Source organism: Lepus europaeus, chromosome 6 (genome assembly GCF_033115175.1).
Source record: "Lepus europaeus isolate LE1 chromosome 6, mLepTim1.pri, whole genome shotgun sequence".
NCBI lineage: Eukaryota > Metazoa > Chordata > Mammalia > Lagomorpha > Leporidae > Lepus > Lepus europaeus.
The window spans coordinates 79,568,753-79,587,346 of NC_084832.1; the positions used below are offsets into that span (position 1 = coordinate 79,568,753).

Sequence of the window (18,594 nt, forward strand, 5' to 3'; positions counted from 1 at the left end):
TAGTGAGGAGCAGGATCAGAAGTGGAGTAGCTGGGACTGGAACAGGAACCCACGTGGGATGCTGGTGCTGCAGGCGAAGACTTAGCCCACTATGCCACAGCACCGGCCCTACTGATCTATCTTTTAACAAAGACTTTGGATGTGGTCCTTGGGGTGTGGCTGCATCAAGCCAGGGGGTAGAGAGCAAGGAGGCATTCTTCATCCTTAGATCAAAGGGTATTTTCTGGTGCAGGCATTGTGGTGTAGCAGGTTAAGTGGTGTTTGGGATGCCTGCATCCCACACGGGAGCACCTGTTATCCCAGCTCCTCCTCCCGTGATCCCATCTCCCTGTTCACATGCCTTAGAAGTAGAAGATAATGGCCCTTAGTACTTGCATCCCTACCACTCACATGGGAGACCAGGATGGAGCTCCTGGCTCCTGAATTCAGCCTGGCCTAGCTCTGGCTGCTGTGGCCATTTGGGGAGTGAACCAGCAGGTGGACTCTCCTCTCCTCTCCTCTTTCTCTCTCCTCTCCCTCTCCATCATTCTGCCTTTCAAGTAAATAAATAAATAAATCTTTTTAAAAAATAAAAGGCATTTCCTTCATAGCCTTGCAATAACCACATAAGAAACCTATAGCAAGGCCTAACATGAGTGACCTCATTACAAGGTCAGGTCACAGCCATCCTAGGTGCAAACTAGACCCCTTTCTTGGACTCACCCCACCCCACCCCCACCCCTGGCTGCCTCCCCTTGCCCTACAAGAGAACATGGGTCAGCCACTGCTGGCTGCTTAGGCGCTCTGGTGTGAAACAGAGATATGTTTGTGCAGAGAGGGCCCTCCTTTCCCACCAGGCTGATCTGGCTTCCTCGGGAGCCCCCAGCTTCAAATTGTGCTTTAGGGCATCTGTGTGTGCCTTCTGCCTACTGGTCTTGACCATCGCCCTTCTGTCTGCTCTGAGTCTGCTTTCCAGGATGCCTGAGGTTCTCCTTGCACTGCCCGGGGCCAGAGCAGTGGCACTGGGGAGGGTCCTGGACTGGATTCCAATGCAGGGCTCTGGCCATTGTTCATGATGTGACCGCAGCCTGGAATGTCTTCTGTCCAGGCTCCATCCCCTATTCCAAACAAGCCTCCCCCTCACGGCCAGCCTCCAGATGGGCTGCCAAGTCACGTACTCACTTGCTGCCTGGCTCTCTCACACCCTGATTTCAGGATCATCAGTCAGAACTGATTTTCTTCTGCCTTTTTTCATGTCAGCATCAATGTGCTTCTCTTCCCCGCTGAGCTGCAAACTTTTTGAGGCAGGAACTGTCTGCTGTATCTTGGTACTCCACAGCATGCCCCGCTCTTCACACGAAGCACATGGAGTTAGTACTGTAACTGCAGGCTCTGTGCAAGCTTAACTATGAGAATCCTGAGTAAATACACATAGTCGTTATCCACAGTGTACGGATGGGCAAATGGAGACCCCAGGACATTGAATACCGTGCCCAGAGTCTCACAATGAACACACAGTGAGGCTGAGACTTGAGTCCACATCAGAGTGAATACTGGAGCAGCCCCACCTCTGCTCTTGCTGAAGTGCTTTGGGAGCTATTGGCAAGGTCTGATGCTAAATCAGTTTTGAAGTCTTTCTCTTATCCTGCTGTTTTGGTTTTCTCTCTCCATGCCTCTACACTCCCTGTGGGGACTCCTTTTCCCACTAAGTGGTTTACTGTTCTGAAAAGTCGGGCAGTGTCCAGGCTACTGCCTCACGGATCGTTTCTGAAAGTGTCTGTCAGCCTGAAGCAGTTGCTCTGGAGGAAGGGAAGAGTGTTCCCCCAGGGGCGGATGTTCTGACCCTTGCCCTTCTTGGTCTCCTCTCTCAACCTCCCAGCTGGCCTGGCTACTTCTCCCCTTGCCCTCCTCCAACTCACCCCCCAAACTAGAGGGATTCTGTTCACCACCTAAGCTTAGGATGCGTGTCTCCCCAGCTTGAAATCTTGCACTAGCTCCTGGTGGCCTAATAGGTACCTCCAGCCTCCTCCACCTCCTCCCCACCAGCCCCAGGGCCTCCTGAACACACTTGGGCTCTTCGTGGCCTCGCTGCCTTGGCCGCTCTCCCTGGTGTCCGGCCAGTTCCATCCTGACTCGTTCTCTCCTGGGCATTCCCACTGATCCTTCAAGACTCACTCTTACTCTCCTTTTTGTTTGTCTGTTGGTTATTTCTATTATTTTTGTAAAGATTTATTTATTTAAAAGGCAGAATTACAGAGAGAGAGGAGAGAGAGAGAGAGAGAGAGAGAGAGAGAGAGAATCTTCTATTTGCTTGTCTTCTCCCACAAAATGGCCATAATGGCAGGAGCTGGGCCAGGCCAAAGTCAGGACCCTGGAGCTTCCTCTGGTTTCCCACGTGAGTGCAGAGGCCCAAACACTTGGGTCATCTGCTGCTGCTTTTCCAGGCCCTTAGCAGGGAGCTGTATTGGAAGTGAAGCAGCCGGGTCTTGAACTGGTGGTGCCCATGTGGGATGCCAGTGTTGCAGGTGGCGGCTTAACCTGATCCACCATACCAGCCCCTGGTCCCTGTTCTTACACCTGGCCTCCCATAGCACTTGCTGTGGGCCCGTAAGGCACTGATTTCCATTGTTCACTGTTTGTTTTTCTATCCCAGAGTGCTCCGTCAACAGTTGTTAGGTTGACCTATTTAGAAAACCACTATTTAATGTCGGAAAAAGAAAACGCACTACTACATTGTGTAGGGTGATAGAGATAAGCCACATCCAAGTAGTTAACAACTCATTTATTTGCTCGGGTCCCTGCAGGATATGGGGATGAAGGCTAGGATCAGTAACCTCAGTGTGCTTTGAAAACCCAACTGAGAGAAGATTCATGTTTACGAGCCTTCACAATTGTCTGTATTTCCCATTTCTCCCCTTCCCTGCAGAGACAGAAGTGTATCAGTTTTTGAAACACCAAGTGAGTGTGCAATCACACTGCTGCGATTTCCTGTGGCATGATTTTCCCATTTGGTACATTAATAAATTGTATGCTCCTTTCCCTTATTAAAAAAAATGAAGAAAAAAGATTAAGGTGCTCTTGAGCCCAATCGACATTTTGAGCCCCTCCCCAGGGTGTAGTAGAAACACGAGCTGATAGAAAACAGGCTCCACAAAGCTACTGTCAGGGGGCAGCGGAGTTCACAGGCAGAAAAGGATGTGGAGGGGACTTGACCTCCGGAGGAGGTCTTGGAGGACGCTGCATTGGCAGGAAATGGCAAGACAGTGAGTCTCGAGTCAGCTTTGACTCTTCTACCTGGATATTCCCCTGGGCGATAACGAAGTCTAAATAATTCCAAATGGTGCCCAGTGGCTAGTGCATCGGATTTTCTGTGGAGCGAGGACTTCTCAGCCCCTCTTCCTTCGTGTGACATTAATCTTCAGCGTCACTTAGGGAAATGGTGCCACTTGCAAGGTAGCTGTGGACACATTACACAAGGGGGCTTCAGAAAGCTCATGGAAAATGCAATTAAAAGGGAACTTTATTTTGCTTCAAAAGCCTTTTGAAACCCAGGCATAATTTTTCATAAAATCTGTTCTTCATGCACTTTCTAAAGCTTCTTTGTATGCTCACGATTTCAATTTTTTGCACCAAAATACGCCTTTTAATGACTCCGTTTTCCATGAACTTTTTGAAGTACCCTCACCTGTATGACTCCTTTTTACCTATTAGTGGCCTTAACTGCTATGCTTTTTGAATTTTCGTGTCTACTTTTTGTCATTTGTCAGCCTTCTGCTTGCTTGCTTTTGTCATTTCCTCTCTAATGTTGGCTGTCTCCCACCTGTTTGCTTAAAATTTATGGTTAATGAGAAAATGGATTGCCTGATCTGCAGCCATGAACCATACCTGGAGTCCCATGCCCCTGTACAAAAGCACCATACAGAAATGGAACCATGGCCTGGGGTAGAACCGTGCAAGTCTGTGAGGATAGTTAGTCTAAAAAAAAAAAAAAAAGGGAGACAACCCAGGAGAAAACATGGCTGTTTTGTTCCCAACGCCTAAGGTGCTATCTGATGGAAGAGGCATCTAACTCCTCCTTTGATGCATCAGAACCAAGGAAGGGCGATGGAGGAGAAGTTTCTGGGTGGGGGGTTTCGGAGTCATCCCAAGGATCCGGTTTGTGAACAGGAAGAGTTTTTGGAAGTTCATATGACATGCATCTGAAGAAAGCCTGCACGTGGGAGCCAGCTGCAGGATCTTAAAGGACTTGTGGTTCACTGAATAAAAACTGGATCCTTGGCTGCTGCTCTTGAAAACGCGCCTGCCAGATATGTTATAGTTGAACTTGGATGCTGGCTCTCGAGCCACAGCCATTCTTATCAGCCTGGCGCTGCCGAGACATCTGCCAGTTTTGGACTTGCTTTCCTGCGAGGTGTAAGTGGACCCTCCACACTGACCCAGCTTGTCCAGCTGAGTTTAGGAAACGAAAACCAGGCAAACGAGTTGTGGCTATGTTTAACAGATTTAAAGAGGGTCACGAATTAGCCAGGAAGGAAACTGTCTGCTCTTTTTATTTCCCTTGAAAAAGGATTCTTATGCCCACAGATAAAACAATGTGTTATTTTGGTATCTGAAAAGGATGCATGGACCATGGAGTCCAAGTGGTGTCCTTAAATAATCACAGGTCTTGTTTGGTTTGGACAGAGCGTGAGCGTGAGCGTGGCACACGTGGGGCTCTCAGAGGGGAAGCTGCAATGTCAAAACCGGCAACCAAGCTGTTAGTCACCCAGATCATTCCTGAAATTAATGTAACATGCAATGGGACTGTCACCTCGGAAGTCTGGCAATGTTTTCATCCAGTTTTATCATCATACTGCAAGTAATAGCCACAATACACACAAGAGCATTCCTGGGCAAGGTTGAGGCCCAGCACTCAGTAGCATTGTAATTACCCAGGAGTAAATAGCTTGAAGAAGCACAACTTCAGTTTTACACACTTTCTGGAGATGATGGACACAAAATATGGCAGAAGGCGTCAAGGCTGGCCCTGCAGTCTTGATCTTTGACATGAGGGTGCTGGTGTGACATGGCAGTAGTCTGCCACAATAACTGCACATCAGCCCTCCCTTGAGGCTGCGTTCACCTGTAGGAAGTACAGAACGTAGAGGTGTGTGTTCTCTAGTAAAATTCCAGGAGTCGAGACTGGAAGAGGCTCAGAGAGAGCAGAACTGCGTGGGGTTTCCAGCCACTGCTTTCCATCAGCAGCTCTCAGCTCCTGGTTCCTATGTGACCTCTCTGATCCCTGAGTCTTCTAGACTTTGGCCCTCCCCTTCCTGAGTCCTGCCCCCAGCCCCCTCTCATGGCCCTCCTGGCAGGGAGGAAGGATGTGGTACAGTCATTCACAGGAACACGCTGGGGATTGATGTCGCTGCTCGCTTGGGTGTTGGCAACTCCGAAGGGTTTCCCAAGCAGAGAGCAGTGTCCCAGCAAGTGAGCTGGCTGCTCGCTGATTCCACACAGGATGACTGGGGGATGGGACATGCATGCCTTTTTTACTTCCAATCTAAACAATGACATAAAGCTGGCCTGGATCAAGGATTCAAAAACTGGGTGGAATTCCATTTAGAGTGGCTTGAGATCTTCGTAGATAGTTTCTGTTACAAAAACATTGATTCAAACTCAAATGCTATCTACCTTAATTCCTCCTGTGGGAAGCAGATAGCATGAAACTGAGTAGGGGCCATGGACTTAGCCTTGGTGAACTTGGTGTTAGGTGCTGTGCAGGCTGGAGACTATGGCATTATGTCTTATGGCTACAAAAGACGCAAAGCACTGTTTTAAGCACATAGCATGCATCACCCTAGCTAATTTTTGCAGTAATTCTGCAAGTAAGTACAGTTATTTAAAAGTGTAAATCTATGCACAGAAAGGGTAACTGACTTGTCTAGGGCTGCACAGCTCGGAAGTGGCAGAGCTGAGAACTGAAGCCATGTTGACCATTGTACTCTATTATCTCTCAATTACGTGATAGCAGGAATATCATGGTTAAGAGGACCCACTCAGGGAGAGCATGTGGCCTAGCAGTTAATATACTAGGTAGCATACTCATGTCCCACATCGAAGTCCAAGTCCCAGCACTGGCTCCTGACGGCTCCTGCCACCCACGGACGAGACCTGGATTGCATTCCCGGCTTCGGTCTCTGCCAGCCCTGGTTGTCATGGGCATTTGGGAAGCGATCCAATGGAAAGAAACTCTGCCTAGCTGTCTTTCTGCCTCTTTAATAAATAAATAAAAATTAAAAAGGGAAAAGAAAAAAAAAATCCACTCTGAAGATAGGTAGCTTACTGTTCATGAACTGCACGGCCTTTGGCATGTTAATCACATTCCTGAGGTCCAGGTTTCTCCTTGTAAAATGGGAATGTTCATAATGGTACTCCCACCCTTATAGGGTGTGTTGTAGGATTAACACATTTAAAGCAATGCCCGGTGTACAATAAAAGCCTCATACGTGTTAGCTAACATGAATATCCCAAATCCCATTTCAGCACAACTTTCGGTATTCTACTTCAGGTCTTAGTGAATTGCCCAAAGAGAGTTCCAAACCACAGAGTTCCTGTGTGACTTAAAGATCTCACGTGTTATAATAAAGACACATTACAGAACTAATGTTGCATTAGAATGGTATTTTGTATCTACCTAAAATTATTTTTGAAAATGTACTTCAAATTAGATTTGAATCCAGTATTTCCGTACACAGCAATCCTTAGGGGTGGTTTCAAATTGGTGAACACACATTCCTAAAAAGCTTCACAAACAGTCACAAAGGCTTGCAGGCCGGTTTTGATATTTCAGTAAGCTTTAGCGAGCCCACATAATAAGGTTAACTGGATCACTAGCTACTAGGACAGGAGGAAGCAGCATTGTTGATTAGCCCATGTTGATCAGGAACTCCAGGGGTCAGGTCTAGTTGGCTCTGACTAATTTGCTTTTATCCACACATCAATTTTGATTGAGACTCTCTCAGCCAGTGCTGGAGATATGAAATTAACACTGACTATCTATTTTTAATGGCCACAGAAAAATTGTAAATTTTATGGGGTATCATATGATGCCTTGATACATGTGCACATCATACAATGTTCAAATCAGGGTAGACATATCTATCTCCACAAACATTTATCATTTCTTTATGATAAGAACATTTAAAGTCCTTCCTTCTAGTTCTGCTTCTCTTTAGAAAAATGTACATTATATTGTTATCTACAGTCACCTTACTGTGCAGGAGACCCACACAACGTCTCACTGCTGTCTAACTGTAACTTGGTATCCGTCCATCAATCTCCTTCTCTCCCTTTTTTGGAGGTCCCAATAGGTTGGGACCCCTATAAATCGTTACTCCACATTAAAATAACAAGCAGACTAGAGAATAGCACCTACACCACCCTGCAGTGCCAAGCAAGTTTCTTGAGGAAGGCACAGCTCAGCCGTCTGCAGAAAATTATGAGTACCTGAGCCAAAGTCAGAAAAAAGACAAATTGTGATACACGCAGTCTGTTTGTCTGAAAACAAAAATTATTTGAGACCCAAAAAGTGACTAGGAGGAAAAAAAAGTAAAGGGGATGGGAGGAGTCGAGAGAAGGGGCAGGGAGGTAAGGAGAGAAGTCGAGGGCACCTTATACATTTAGCTAGCACCAGGTTTCCCTATTTCACCTGGGAGATAGGGGCTGTTACCTGTTTTGTAAGATTAAGGACACTGAGCCATTGAGTCCTTGGTCTACATCACAGCTACTCGTAGGGTCACATGAGGGCTCCCTACCCTTTCTTGATGAAACCAGTGCTCAGTCCCTAAGTGAAGCCAAGCTCTATGGCCAAGGGGCCCTGGTCTTTCATGTAAAGTGTGTATTAGTCAACTTTCCATCCCTATAATGAAGTGCCTCAATAGGACTAACTTTATAATGGAAAGAGGTTTATTTCAACCCATGGTTCTTGAGGGCCACAGCCCAAGATCAGGCAGCCCCACTGGGTCAGCCTCTGGTAATGATGTTCTTGCTGGCAGAGTCCCCAGGTACACAGACATCACATAGCAAGAGACAGGGAAGGTATGTCAGTCTATGTCTTTCTATGTGAGGCCTCACTCCTCCAGTCACAGAGCTGCCAGGATCCAATCACAGGGGCATCACCCCCAATGACCTAATCCAGTCAATCACTTCCCAAAGGCCCCGCACTTAAAGACCATAACTGGAGTGGGTTTCCACCCCCCAGTGCCACTAACATCATAAGACTTGGAGGAGTACCCTCTGTGTGAGTTCAGGAACCAGATCATGTCAAACCATAGCAGGGTATTTCCTTGAATTCTTGGTAAACTCCACTTGGTTATATCATATGAGCTGAGAATTCAGTGTGGTACCACTGCAGAGCGGCAGACCCTGTAGCCAAGGCACACTGCCCCTCGGAATCCGGTCTATCCCTGTGGGATGCCTGCTCTTCGCGTTGCAAGAGGGTTGGGACACGGACACGGAATGTTCCAGACAGTAGGGTCAGCAATCTATGATAGAAGCCACTGTCACCAAACACTCTTCAAATCAGCCACATGCGTGTCAGTATCCCAGATAAAAAATAGTCTTGTTCTGTGTCCTGACATTGGCCTTGGACACACATCATATGGGAGTGATGTCCCCAAGACCCAGCACTAACTCCTTGTTACTGTCAGATTCTACCCACATCAATGCTGGCCTCTCTTCCCCCACCCTCTGCAGCTGGGCTGTTTCATGCCCTGAGCACATCAGCTGTCACCAGGGAGCTGGAGCTGGGTCCTAACCAGCCTGCTATACAGATATTTGGCCACCTAGAACACACCTATGAGCTTCTTTGAATCTCTATCCCCAGCCTATGACGGTCCCAACAGCCGCTTGTCAAACAGACAAGAGTACAGACCCTGCAACAGAGAGTTCTTCAAAACTGTAGGGGAAAATGCAATCAAAAGATACATCGGTTTTGATGCAAAAAAATCTTTTCTTCCACACGCAGTTTTTTTTTCATAATACATATTTCCAAAAACTTTCTTGAAGGCCTCTCATAAGTGTGGACTTCAAGTATTTTTTGCACCAAAATAAACGTATCTGTTCATTCAATTTTCTTTGTATACTGTAAAAGTCGATATTTGTTCTATGGGAAGTCATACTGTGTAGTATTAATCAGAAATAGATCCTTCCCTTCTAATACATACCCATCTTGAAGATGTTTTCTAATGAGCTAATTCCTTAAATGTGTCAGTGTTTGCACACAAACACATTTGGTCCCACTGAAAGGAATTTCGTTTGAGTAAGGACTATGGAATTAGACTTTGGGGCTCAACTTCCTGCCCTGCGGAATGCAATGGGAAAGTTCCCACAATCAGAGGGGGCCTCTCTCGGCACATTCCATGCGGGAAGCATGTGCAGAGCTTTGTGTAGACAGCACCGTGTCTCGAGATGCTATCAGTCTCCCTGCCGGCCAAAGGCCATTGTGCCTTGACCAGGTCCCAATCAAATGCCATAAAACCTCTCTGGGTGTGCGCACGCGTGCGACTGTGTACAGCAAAGAAGCATTTGACTTCACGGGGAGAGGGTGAAATCCAAACTCAGAGGAACCTGCACTTACGGCATTGCCGTGGTGAGGCTATCTGCCGAGAGAAAGGGCTTACCATCCTTAGAAGCTTCTCTAAGGAAGTTAGTTGTTCTCGGGCTCAAGATGTTCAGGGGAACTTAGCCACATGTGGGCAAAACAGCAAATGAAGCCCCATTTGCGAATCCATCCGACCACTCCTTTCAGGATGCCTGCCACTGCCAGGCGCTCTCTGGACACTGGAGACGTGAGCAGTGACCCCGGGGGTCATGACCCCGCATTCTGCAGCGTGGCTCAAAACGTTCAGCACACGCATCAGTTCAGATCTGAATACACAGCACCACCCACGGCCCTTCCCCTATCACAGGGTCCCAGCCCCTGGAACAAATCTGGGACATGGGTGCCCATCCACGTGTTTATTGAATTAATAGAGATTTTACCCTCAACTCTTTGTGAAAGCTTACTCATCAGAGGCAGATAAAGCAACACATAGTTTCTGCATCCATTCACCAAGTCCAGTGGCCAACGTGAATACAATAAATGTGATGTGTGGTCGCAGGCTCCAGGAAGTTTGCATTCTGGGGGACAAAGCATGGCGGTGTCACAGGGCTGGTGTATTTAAGAGATGACAAGTATTTTGATGGGACTGGGGCCAGTGGGGGGACAGCAGTGGATGAAGCGGAAGAGATATTCAAGATTGGGATCTGGATTTCAGTGCTGACAGTGATGTGTGTTGAGGTCGAGGAGTGCGAGGAATAAATTTGTGCTCTGGGAGAACACTCTGGTTGCAGAGGTGGAGGTGAGCCTGGCGCAGGTGAGGAGGCAGTGGTGCTGGGGTGGGAGAGGCGGTGACAATCTCATGAACTGTGGAAGTCCAATGGGCAGGACTTGGTGATGGACGGGACAGAGAGCCAAATGTCTCTTTCCCTTCCAGGCTAAGAATGCTGTGGCCTCTAGAAAGTGATTAATATGCTTGTGTAGAAGCTGACGGGATGAGAGAGGAGGAAGTGGCGTGCCACGGAGGGTTCAGTGGTCACACGTGCAGCCTCAGTCCCTGGGTGACAGTCACAACCCCCAACTCGCAGGCTGTGTGCCTGCAGCAAGAGGCTTCCTCTCTCCGTGTCTCAGTGTCCTTCAGAAAGTGGGAATAAGCTGGTCGTAGGGCTGCTGTGAGTCCTGGATAAATGAACCGCTGCCAGTCCACAGGAGGGCCCTTGGGATAGAAAGGGCTTGCTAAATCTACCTGTTTGAGTGATTGCTATGATTGGGGCGGGGAAGTGTCCCACTCCTGCAACATTGCATCTGAACCATGCACACAGATGCTCAGAATCTTCGATGGCCTTGCTCATTCTGTCTTCTCCCACACCATTGGGAATGCCCTGTTGTTTCCAGGTCTCTGTCATAATTCATCCTGTTCCCTCTCCCTGCCTTCATCTCTTCACTGGAAAATCTGCTTCCAGTGCCACCTCTTCCAAAAGCCATCAGTTTCCCTCCATCTCCAGGGTTTCATAGCACTCAGTTTATTTGCATTTGCCTCCTATTTTGGGGATAGGCTTGATTGGGCTCCTTGAGGGCGGCCACCCTCGCTGACTCTTCTCCCTGTCTCGTCCAGCCCCTAACCTGGCCCCTTCACCGACATGAATACAGCAAATGTGTGTGGTCGCAGACCCAGGGAGCTCACATTCTGGTAGACAAGCACGGTGGTATAGTAAGGCTGGTGTATCTCAGAGAATTAAAACAGCCCTGCAGATGAGCCTCGTCTCTGGAATTGGGATATTACTGCTGACTCTTTCACTGGGTGGATGTGAGTGCGTGGCACTTAATAAGCACTCAATAAATTTCATCTTTATCCACATCTTCACTTCTAAAACTTTTCACTTGCCCTCCGCCCATCCTTCTATAAACGTCGGTCTCGTGTTTACAAAAGTAGAGGATGAAGGCATTGCTGCACACACCCTGGGAAATCGTGCACTGGAATCGTCATGGCGGGAAGCTCTGCTCTGGCCCGCTGGGGCATTCCTCTGCAAATTCCAAAGAGCCTCCTCCCCGGAGCCATCAGCTGACTATGGGCCTCTCCTTTCTGGTCTTGGAGGAGCAGCCCTCAGCTTTTGATCTCTGTGTCCCTGGGAAATGAGGTGGCTTCGAAAGACCCCATACTGCCCATACCTCTTGCCCTCCTAGCACCTGCAGGCTGGCAGTGAAGAGATCATACAGCGCCCAGATGCGGGGCATAGGATGGGGCTGCTTTTCCCTGGCCGTTCCGAAAGCAGCAAGCAGGCAACTGTGACAGCCCTTGGGTTTTATTTTTATTTTTCTAATCTACTTTGAAGAATTTTGTGAGTCCCAAAGGAGCGCTCTCATGTCATCCATTCTTTTTTTCTTTTCTTTAGAATTTCCTCTAAAACCCATTAGGGAGAGCTAACATAATCCAGACTTAGCACTTTAATGGGCTTTTGTCCCTGCCTTCATTTTTTGCCCCCATTTTTAATTTCTCCTCTGATTTTTTTTTAATTCATCATCTCTGGGACTACAAAGTTTGCAAACCCAGCAGCCAAATGTCTAGGAAAGTTTTTCACTGTCATGTGAGTCCCTTATGCTAATGTTGTGCACCTGCCTGACTCAGAAAGTCAGACGAGCTGAGACTGATTTTTGCCACCGCAGCTTGTGAGCGTGGCGACAGACTGCGTAGGGGCCCTGGGCCTCTATGCCGGTTCAGGTGTGGCTCCCAGCACCACCTTGGGGATCTTTCTCTTTCCAGGAACCTCAGACAAGTCCAGCCTGGAGCTGATCACACTGACCTGCACCTGCGTGGCTGCCACCCTCTTCTGGCTCCTGCTAACTCTCTTCATCCGAAAGCTGAAAAGGGTAAGGATGTGGGTGAAGTTCTGCTCTGCTTCTTATATGATATTCCTATTTTTTTAAGATTTATTTATTTATTTGAAAGAGCTACAAAGAGGCAGATGCAGAGAGAGAGAGAGAGAGAGAGAGAGGTTTTCCATCCGCTGGTTCATTCCCCAAGTGGCCATGGCCGTAACCAGGAGCCAGGAGCTTCTTCCAGGCCTCCCACGCAGGTTCAGGGGCCCAAGAACTTGGGCCATCCTCCCCTGCTTTCCCAGGCCATAACAGAGAGCTGGATCGGAAGTGGAGCAGCCAGGTCTCGAACCGGCGCCCATATGGGATGCTGGCACTGCAGGCAGCGGCTTTACCCACTACACCACAGCGCCGGCCCCTTCCATGATATTCTAGCAAGTCTGCTCTGATATCTGGAGCAAGTACTTTCCTTAGGAGCTCATTCCTCTTTGTGATCTCTTCAGCACTGGTAATCAACCAGAGAGATGTCTCTGACCACAGGCAGGAGTGGGTGAACAACAACAAAAAAAGCAGATAAATATATCTCAAAAAAAAATTTATATAAAAATATTTTGACAGGCAGAGTAGATAGTGAGAGAGAGAGAGAGACAGAGAGAAAGGTCTTCCTTTTGCCATTGGTTCACCCTCCAATGGCCGCTGCGGCCAGAGCATCTCGCTGATCCAAAGGCAGGAGCCAGGTGCTTCTCCTGGTCTCCCATGGGGTGCAGGACGCAAGCACTTGGGCCATCCTCCACTGCCTTCCCGGGCCACAGCAGAGAGCTGGCCTGGAAGAGGGGCAACTGGGATAGAATCCGGCGCCCCAACCGGGACTAGAACCCGGTGTGCCGGTGCCAGAAGGTGGAGGATTAGCCTGTTAAGCCACGGCGCCGGCCAATTGAGTCTTTAAATTCAGGATGGGACCTGTAAAATCCTCATTGTTTTAACCTCATTCTCTGTGAAGAAATGAAAAGGAAAGGCACCCTGATTTCTCTTAGATAACATTGTGGCAGTTCCAATAAAGGCAATGCTTCATATATTTACATGAGCCTGCACAAGGCCGAGTGCTGGGTCCTGTGCAGGCCTGGTGGTGACAGTGGCAAACAAGTGGTGGCACATGCAGACCAAGGAGGAGCCTGGCTTTGATCAGCCACACAGCCGTGAAGTCCCTGCTCAAGACACCCACATCCCATGTTGGGGTGCCTGGGTCCAGGTTCCAGCTGCCCCACTTCCAATCCAGCTTCCTGCTTATGGGAACCCTGGGAGGCAGCACATGGTGGCTCAAGTACTTGGCTCTCTGCCACCCATGTGGGTGATCCAGATAGAGTTTGGAGCTCCTGCCTTCAGCCTGGCCCAACTCTGGCTTTTGTGGGCATTTGAGGAGTGAAACAGTGAACAGTAGCTCTTCGCCCCATCTGTCTCTCTATCTATCTCTGTCTCTGTCCCTCCGGCTTTCCAAGAAAATGAAAACAAAGCAAAAACTGCAACTTAGAGTTAGCTGACCAAAAGGTCTGTAAGGGGTGATCGGGCAAAGTAGAGAGGAGAAAATTAGGCAGTCCTCTGGAATTTCAGGAATCCCATGCCCAGGAAGCTAACCACCTGGTAATATCTGAGAACGGGGAAAGGGCAAGAAACAGAGGAACCATAACCAATTTGTAAAAACACTCCAGTCTGGACACCGACTAGACTCCCTGACCTTTGCTGAGATGCCACCTGTTAGGTGCACTTTCTTCATTAACCTTGGCTAACATGCTTACTGCTAAAAACACACATATAAATACTAGAATTTTTATAAAGAAGGGAGAGACAGGTGTTGTCAATGAAGGGCAGGGCGTATGTGAGGCTGGAGGGAGGGAGGGGCAGCACCATGAGGATGAGGGAGGGGTGGCAGGCCAGGAGGGCTTCATCGGTGGGGCCGGGGCCGCAGGGTTGGAGGCGAGGCTAGCCAGCAGGCCCTTGTAGGCCCTGGGGAGGAATTTCATGTGCATTCTAAGCGCCATAAAAGCCTTGCGCTGGGCAAGGAGAATAAGCAAAGGTCGGGGCAGGGAATAGGTGCAACAGAGATGTGTGTCTGTGAGGGAATGGGGCAGAGGGAGAAAGAGTAAAAAGATAGGCAGCTGGCAGAAGGCTTTATGGTAACCCAAGCAAGAACTGAGGACAGGGGCCAGCGCTGTGGTGTAGTGGGTAAAGCCGCTGCCTGTAGTGCCGGCATCCCATATGAGTCCCGGCAGCTCCACTTTGAATCCAGCTCTTTGCTGTGGCCTGGGAAAGCAGTGGAGGATGGCCCAAGTCCTTGGGCCCCTGCACCCATGTGGGAGACCTGGAAGAATCTCCTGGCTCCTGGCTTCAGGTTAGTGCAGCTCCGGGCCATTGCAGCCAACTGGGGAGTGAACCAGTGGATGGAGGACCTTTCTCTCTCTCTCTGTCTCTCTGTCTCTCTCTTTCTCTCTCCGCCTCTCCTCTCTCTGTGTAACTTTGACTTTCAAGTAAATAATTAAATCTTTTTTTTTTTTTTTCAAAAAAAAGAACTGAGGACAGCTCCAAATCAATAATTAGAGTTGAGAGATAGGAGGGAAAGCCAACAGATTCCAGAAACATCCAAGAGGCCTTATTCATGTGTCAGGAGGTCCTGTGGGGTGATCTTAGTGAATCCTGCCCCAATCGCAAAGAGGTGGCTACACAGTCAGTCCTGTTTTATAGAGGGAAACTGAGGCTCTGATGGGTCCTAAGCCACTATTCTTGGACCCTGGTTTTCAGACGCAGCCTGTTGGAACTTAGATATTGCTACTAAAAAGCCGGCAAGGTGTTCCTACAGCACCGTGCGAGAGGCAAGGCTAGCAGCCCCCGGTGCCAAGTACCTAACATCGGTGCCGTCTAAAGCGACTGGTGTGGAGACCTGACCAGTCGAGGCCGCTGCCTGAGAAGGAAATGGGGGTGGGGAGGCCGCAGAGCAGTTTTGGGGTTGCGGACTCATATAGGGAAACGCAGGGAACAAAAGCAAAACTCACCTAAGCTGAACGGAGACCCAGAGGCCACAGTTCAAAGGAAGAGAGGGGAAGGGAAAAAACTTGAGAGAAAGGGATGCGTGGGTCAGCCTTTGAAGGCTGTAGCTAGAAGAAAAGAAGCAGAGAAACACAGCTTGCCCGACCCCTCCCTACTCCCCAGTTTGGGGAAGTGGTCTGGTGACTTAGCACACAAGAGCACGGCACACAGAGACCGAGAAGGTAGCTGGGCCTGCGTGGAAGTGGTTCCTTCTTTATAAAAAAAATTTTGATTTATTTATTTTCATTTTATTTGAAAGGCAGAAAGATGGAGAAAGAGATTTTTCCATCCTCTGGTTTACTCCCCAAATGACCACAACAGCTAGGCTAAAGCCAGGAAGACAGAACTCAAACCAGTTCTCCCACATAGGTGGCAGGGACCCAACTACTTGAGCCATCATCTGCTGCCTCCCACATTGGATTGGAAGCAGAGTAGCTGAGACTCAAACCAGGCTCTCCGATATGAGTTGCAGGCATCCCCAGCTGAGGTTTTTTTTTCTTTAAAGATTTATTTATTTGAAAGAGTTACAGAGAGAGAGAGAGAGAGAGAGCTCTTCCATCCTCTGGTTCACTCCCCAGGTGGCCCCAATGGCCAGGGCTGGGCCAGGCCTAGGCCAGGAACCAGAATTCCATTCAGGTCTCCCACAGAGGTGACAGGGACCCAAGCATTTGAGTCTTCTTTCCTGCATCCCCAGGCCCATTAGCAGGAGCTGGATAGTAAGCAGAGTAGCTGGGACACCAACAGGGCAGTGGCTTCACCGGCTGCACCGAGACACCAGCCCCACCCAGTGGAGATTTACCCCTGCACCAAACACCTGCCCCACGGGAGCGCTCTCTTCTATTTCTAAAATTCTGTGACATTTTGACATCTTAAAAAAAAAAAAAAGAAAGAAAGAAAAAGGATGAGAACATGAGATACTTATGTTGAAAATCGAATGCCCATAAAATTAAAAAAGGAATTGGTTGTGAGAGGCAAAGAGAAACAAGGCATCAAAAAAGCATATGGCTTCTCTAACCACAATGTAAACTCTTCCCTGATAAAGGCAGGATCTTATCTGCTGAGCCCTGCCCTGCGCAGGCCAGGGTTATAATTAGAGCTAACATTTATTAATGCTTGCTAGATACCAGGCTCTGCTCGAAGAGTTTTCCACTCTCTCTCATTCATTTGATAGTCACAACAACCCTGGGAGATGATTCTGTTATTACACGATTCTACAGATAAGGACACTAGGCTTCGAGGAGTGAACTTGCCTAGGGTCACATACTGGGTCAGAAGCTAAGCCCTGAGTCACATCCAGGCAGCAGGCTCTCCGCCTGGGCTCCAGCACACGTAACTGTGCAGCCTCCATGCCAAGCACCTAGCAGGCTGCTCAGTGTTAACGTCAATTCAAAGAATAAATATTTGTCGGCTAGCGGTCTCCTATCACGCTCGCCTCAAAGCCCTTACTTAAGGTTTGTGTGGTGTTTCCTCTCATCTGCCCCATTGAGATAAACCATAAAATTCCCTGGGTGACCCTCAGGGAGGCTGTCCACCATGGCCTGGTCCCATCTCTCTCAGCACCACTACCAACCTCCCTACACATCCTGCATAAACTCAAGATGTCCCTTACTACCTGGTAGCCATTGTTCCTGTGGTCTTGGCTCTACTGGGCACTGAAAAGTGTGGTCAGAAGGCCTATTCCTGTAGCTTCTCACGGACACCCAGCACCCTGGGACTCATGCTGACCTCCAAGCTGAGTCCTTACCGTGCAATGCCAATGGCAAATACAATTTGTGACCCCCGTGCTCCCTATCTTTGTGCTCTGCTGGTTTCTGGAGGCCCCAGGCAAGCTTTTCTGCCATGAGTTGTTTATCACACATTTTGGTGATAATTTGGGGGAGAAGGAGCGCCCGACTGCAAGTGATGGATGAGGTGGGCTGTGACAGCCCAGGACAGGGTGAGTAAAGATGGAAGAATGTGGTGGGTGTGAAGTGATGTGCATGGAGAGGCCATCTCCACTCCAACTCTGAGCCGGCGTGGGGACGGCCCCGGAAGGAAGGGCCTCCCAGACGCATTTAAATGAAATTTGCATAGCTTCTAGACAAGAGCTACATGGGAAAATGGGCTTCCTCTCTGCTTTGCCCGCAGATGTGCAGACGTCAGTTCTGGAAATTTGCCCACTAGCAGGAAAGGCACCCACGGACAGGAATCCAAGACATTAAATGTGAATCCAGTTATCTCTGATCTGAAATGAAGACTATTTTCTGGGCTTGATTTGCATGACTGAGATAAAACAAGTGCTTCAAGGCAGATGTCTGCCTTGCCCACTGGCATCCAAATGGCCAGATGAACCCGGAACATGCCTGTGTATCAGTCTTATACCACATGCACCCCTGGTCCTTGAGATAATTAATTTCTACTCCTTACTGAAGGCAAACCTTCCTCTAACCTCACTCATGGACTCTGTAGTCTGTACAGGTGGCTGAGGCAACCCAAGCCTTTACGACACAGGTGCCTTTCATTGCCTCTGGAGCCCTGGGTTTACTTTACGGCTTCTGACCTCCTTAGAAAGAGAGAGAAGCCGCATTGCACGCCAGTGTTAGCCCAATTGAAATGTACATTCCTGGTTGTGCAGAATGGCCATGGACAGTCCTTGTTGGTCATTGTGTGGAATGACTGTATTAGAATGGTTTGCACTTTTTTTTTTTTTTTAAGAAAACCCACCATATAACTGCTTAAGAACAAACGTGACACATAAGGTCGCTTGAGAATGTGTGTTTTGTCCAAGATAGGATGGTGGAGCTGGCACTGCGGAAACAGTGTGGGAATTGTGAGGAATCATTTTGTGGAAATTGCACGCTCAACTGTGATGTGTGGATGTGCTCAGGACAGGGCACACTCTCTGTTCTCAACCAGGTTCAACTGCAAGGACCCAGAGCAACAGGAGATGCTGCCGAGTACTGTTTTATTTTGCATTTCTGGAATTTTAAAAGTTGTCTTCTTCCTGGGGTGGGTGTTTGGCCTGGTAGTTAAGATGCCAAGTAAGACATCTGCATCCCACATCCGAGTGCCTGCGTTCAATTCCCATCAGCTTCCTGCCGATGCAGACTCTGGGAGAAAACACTGATGGCTCCAGTCATTAGGTTCCTGCTAAAAACATGGGA

The 18,594-nt window shown here is 48.6% G+C and overlaps 1 protein-coding gene across 1 annotated transcript in view; it reads left to right on the forward strand.

Moving 5' to 3' along the window:
• FLT1 (fms related receptor tyrosine kinase 1) overlaps nucleotides 1-18,594 on the forward strand; it is a 199,607-nt gene that overhangs the window by 143,850 nt on the left and 37,163 nt on the right. The window contains exon 16 of the mRNA XM_062194425.1: nucleotides 12,321-12,427. Coding sequence (XP_062050409.1) covers nucleotides 12,321-12,427 — 107 coding nt within the window. The remainder of the gene's footprint in view (nucleotides 1-12,320; nucleotides 12,428-18,594) is intronic.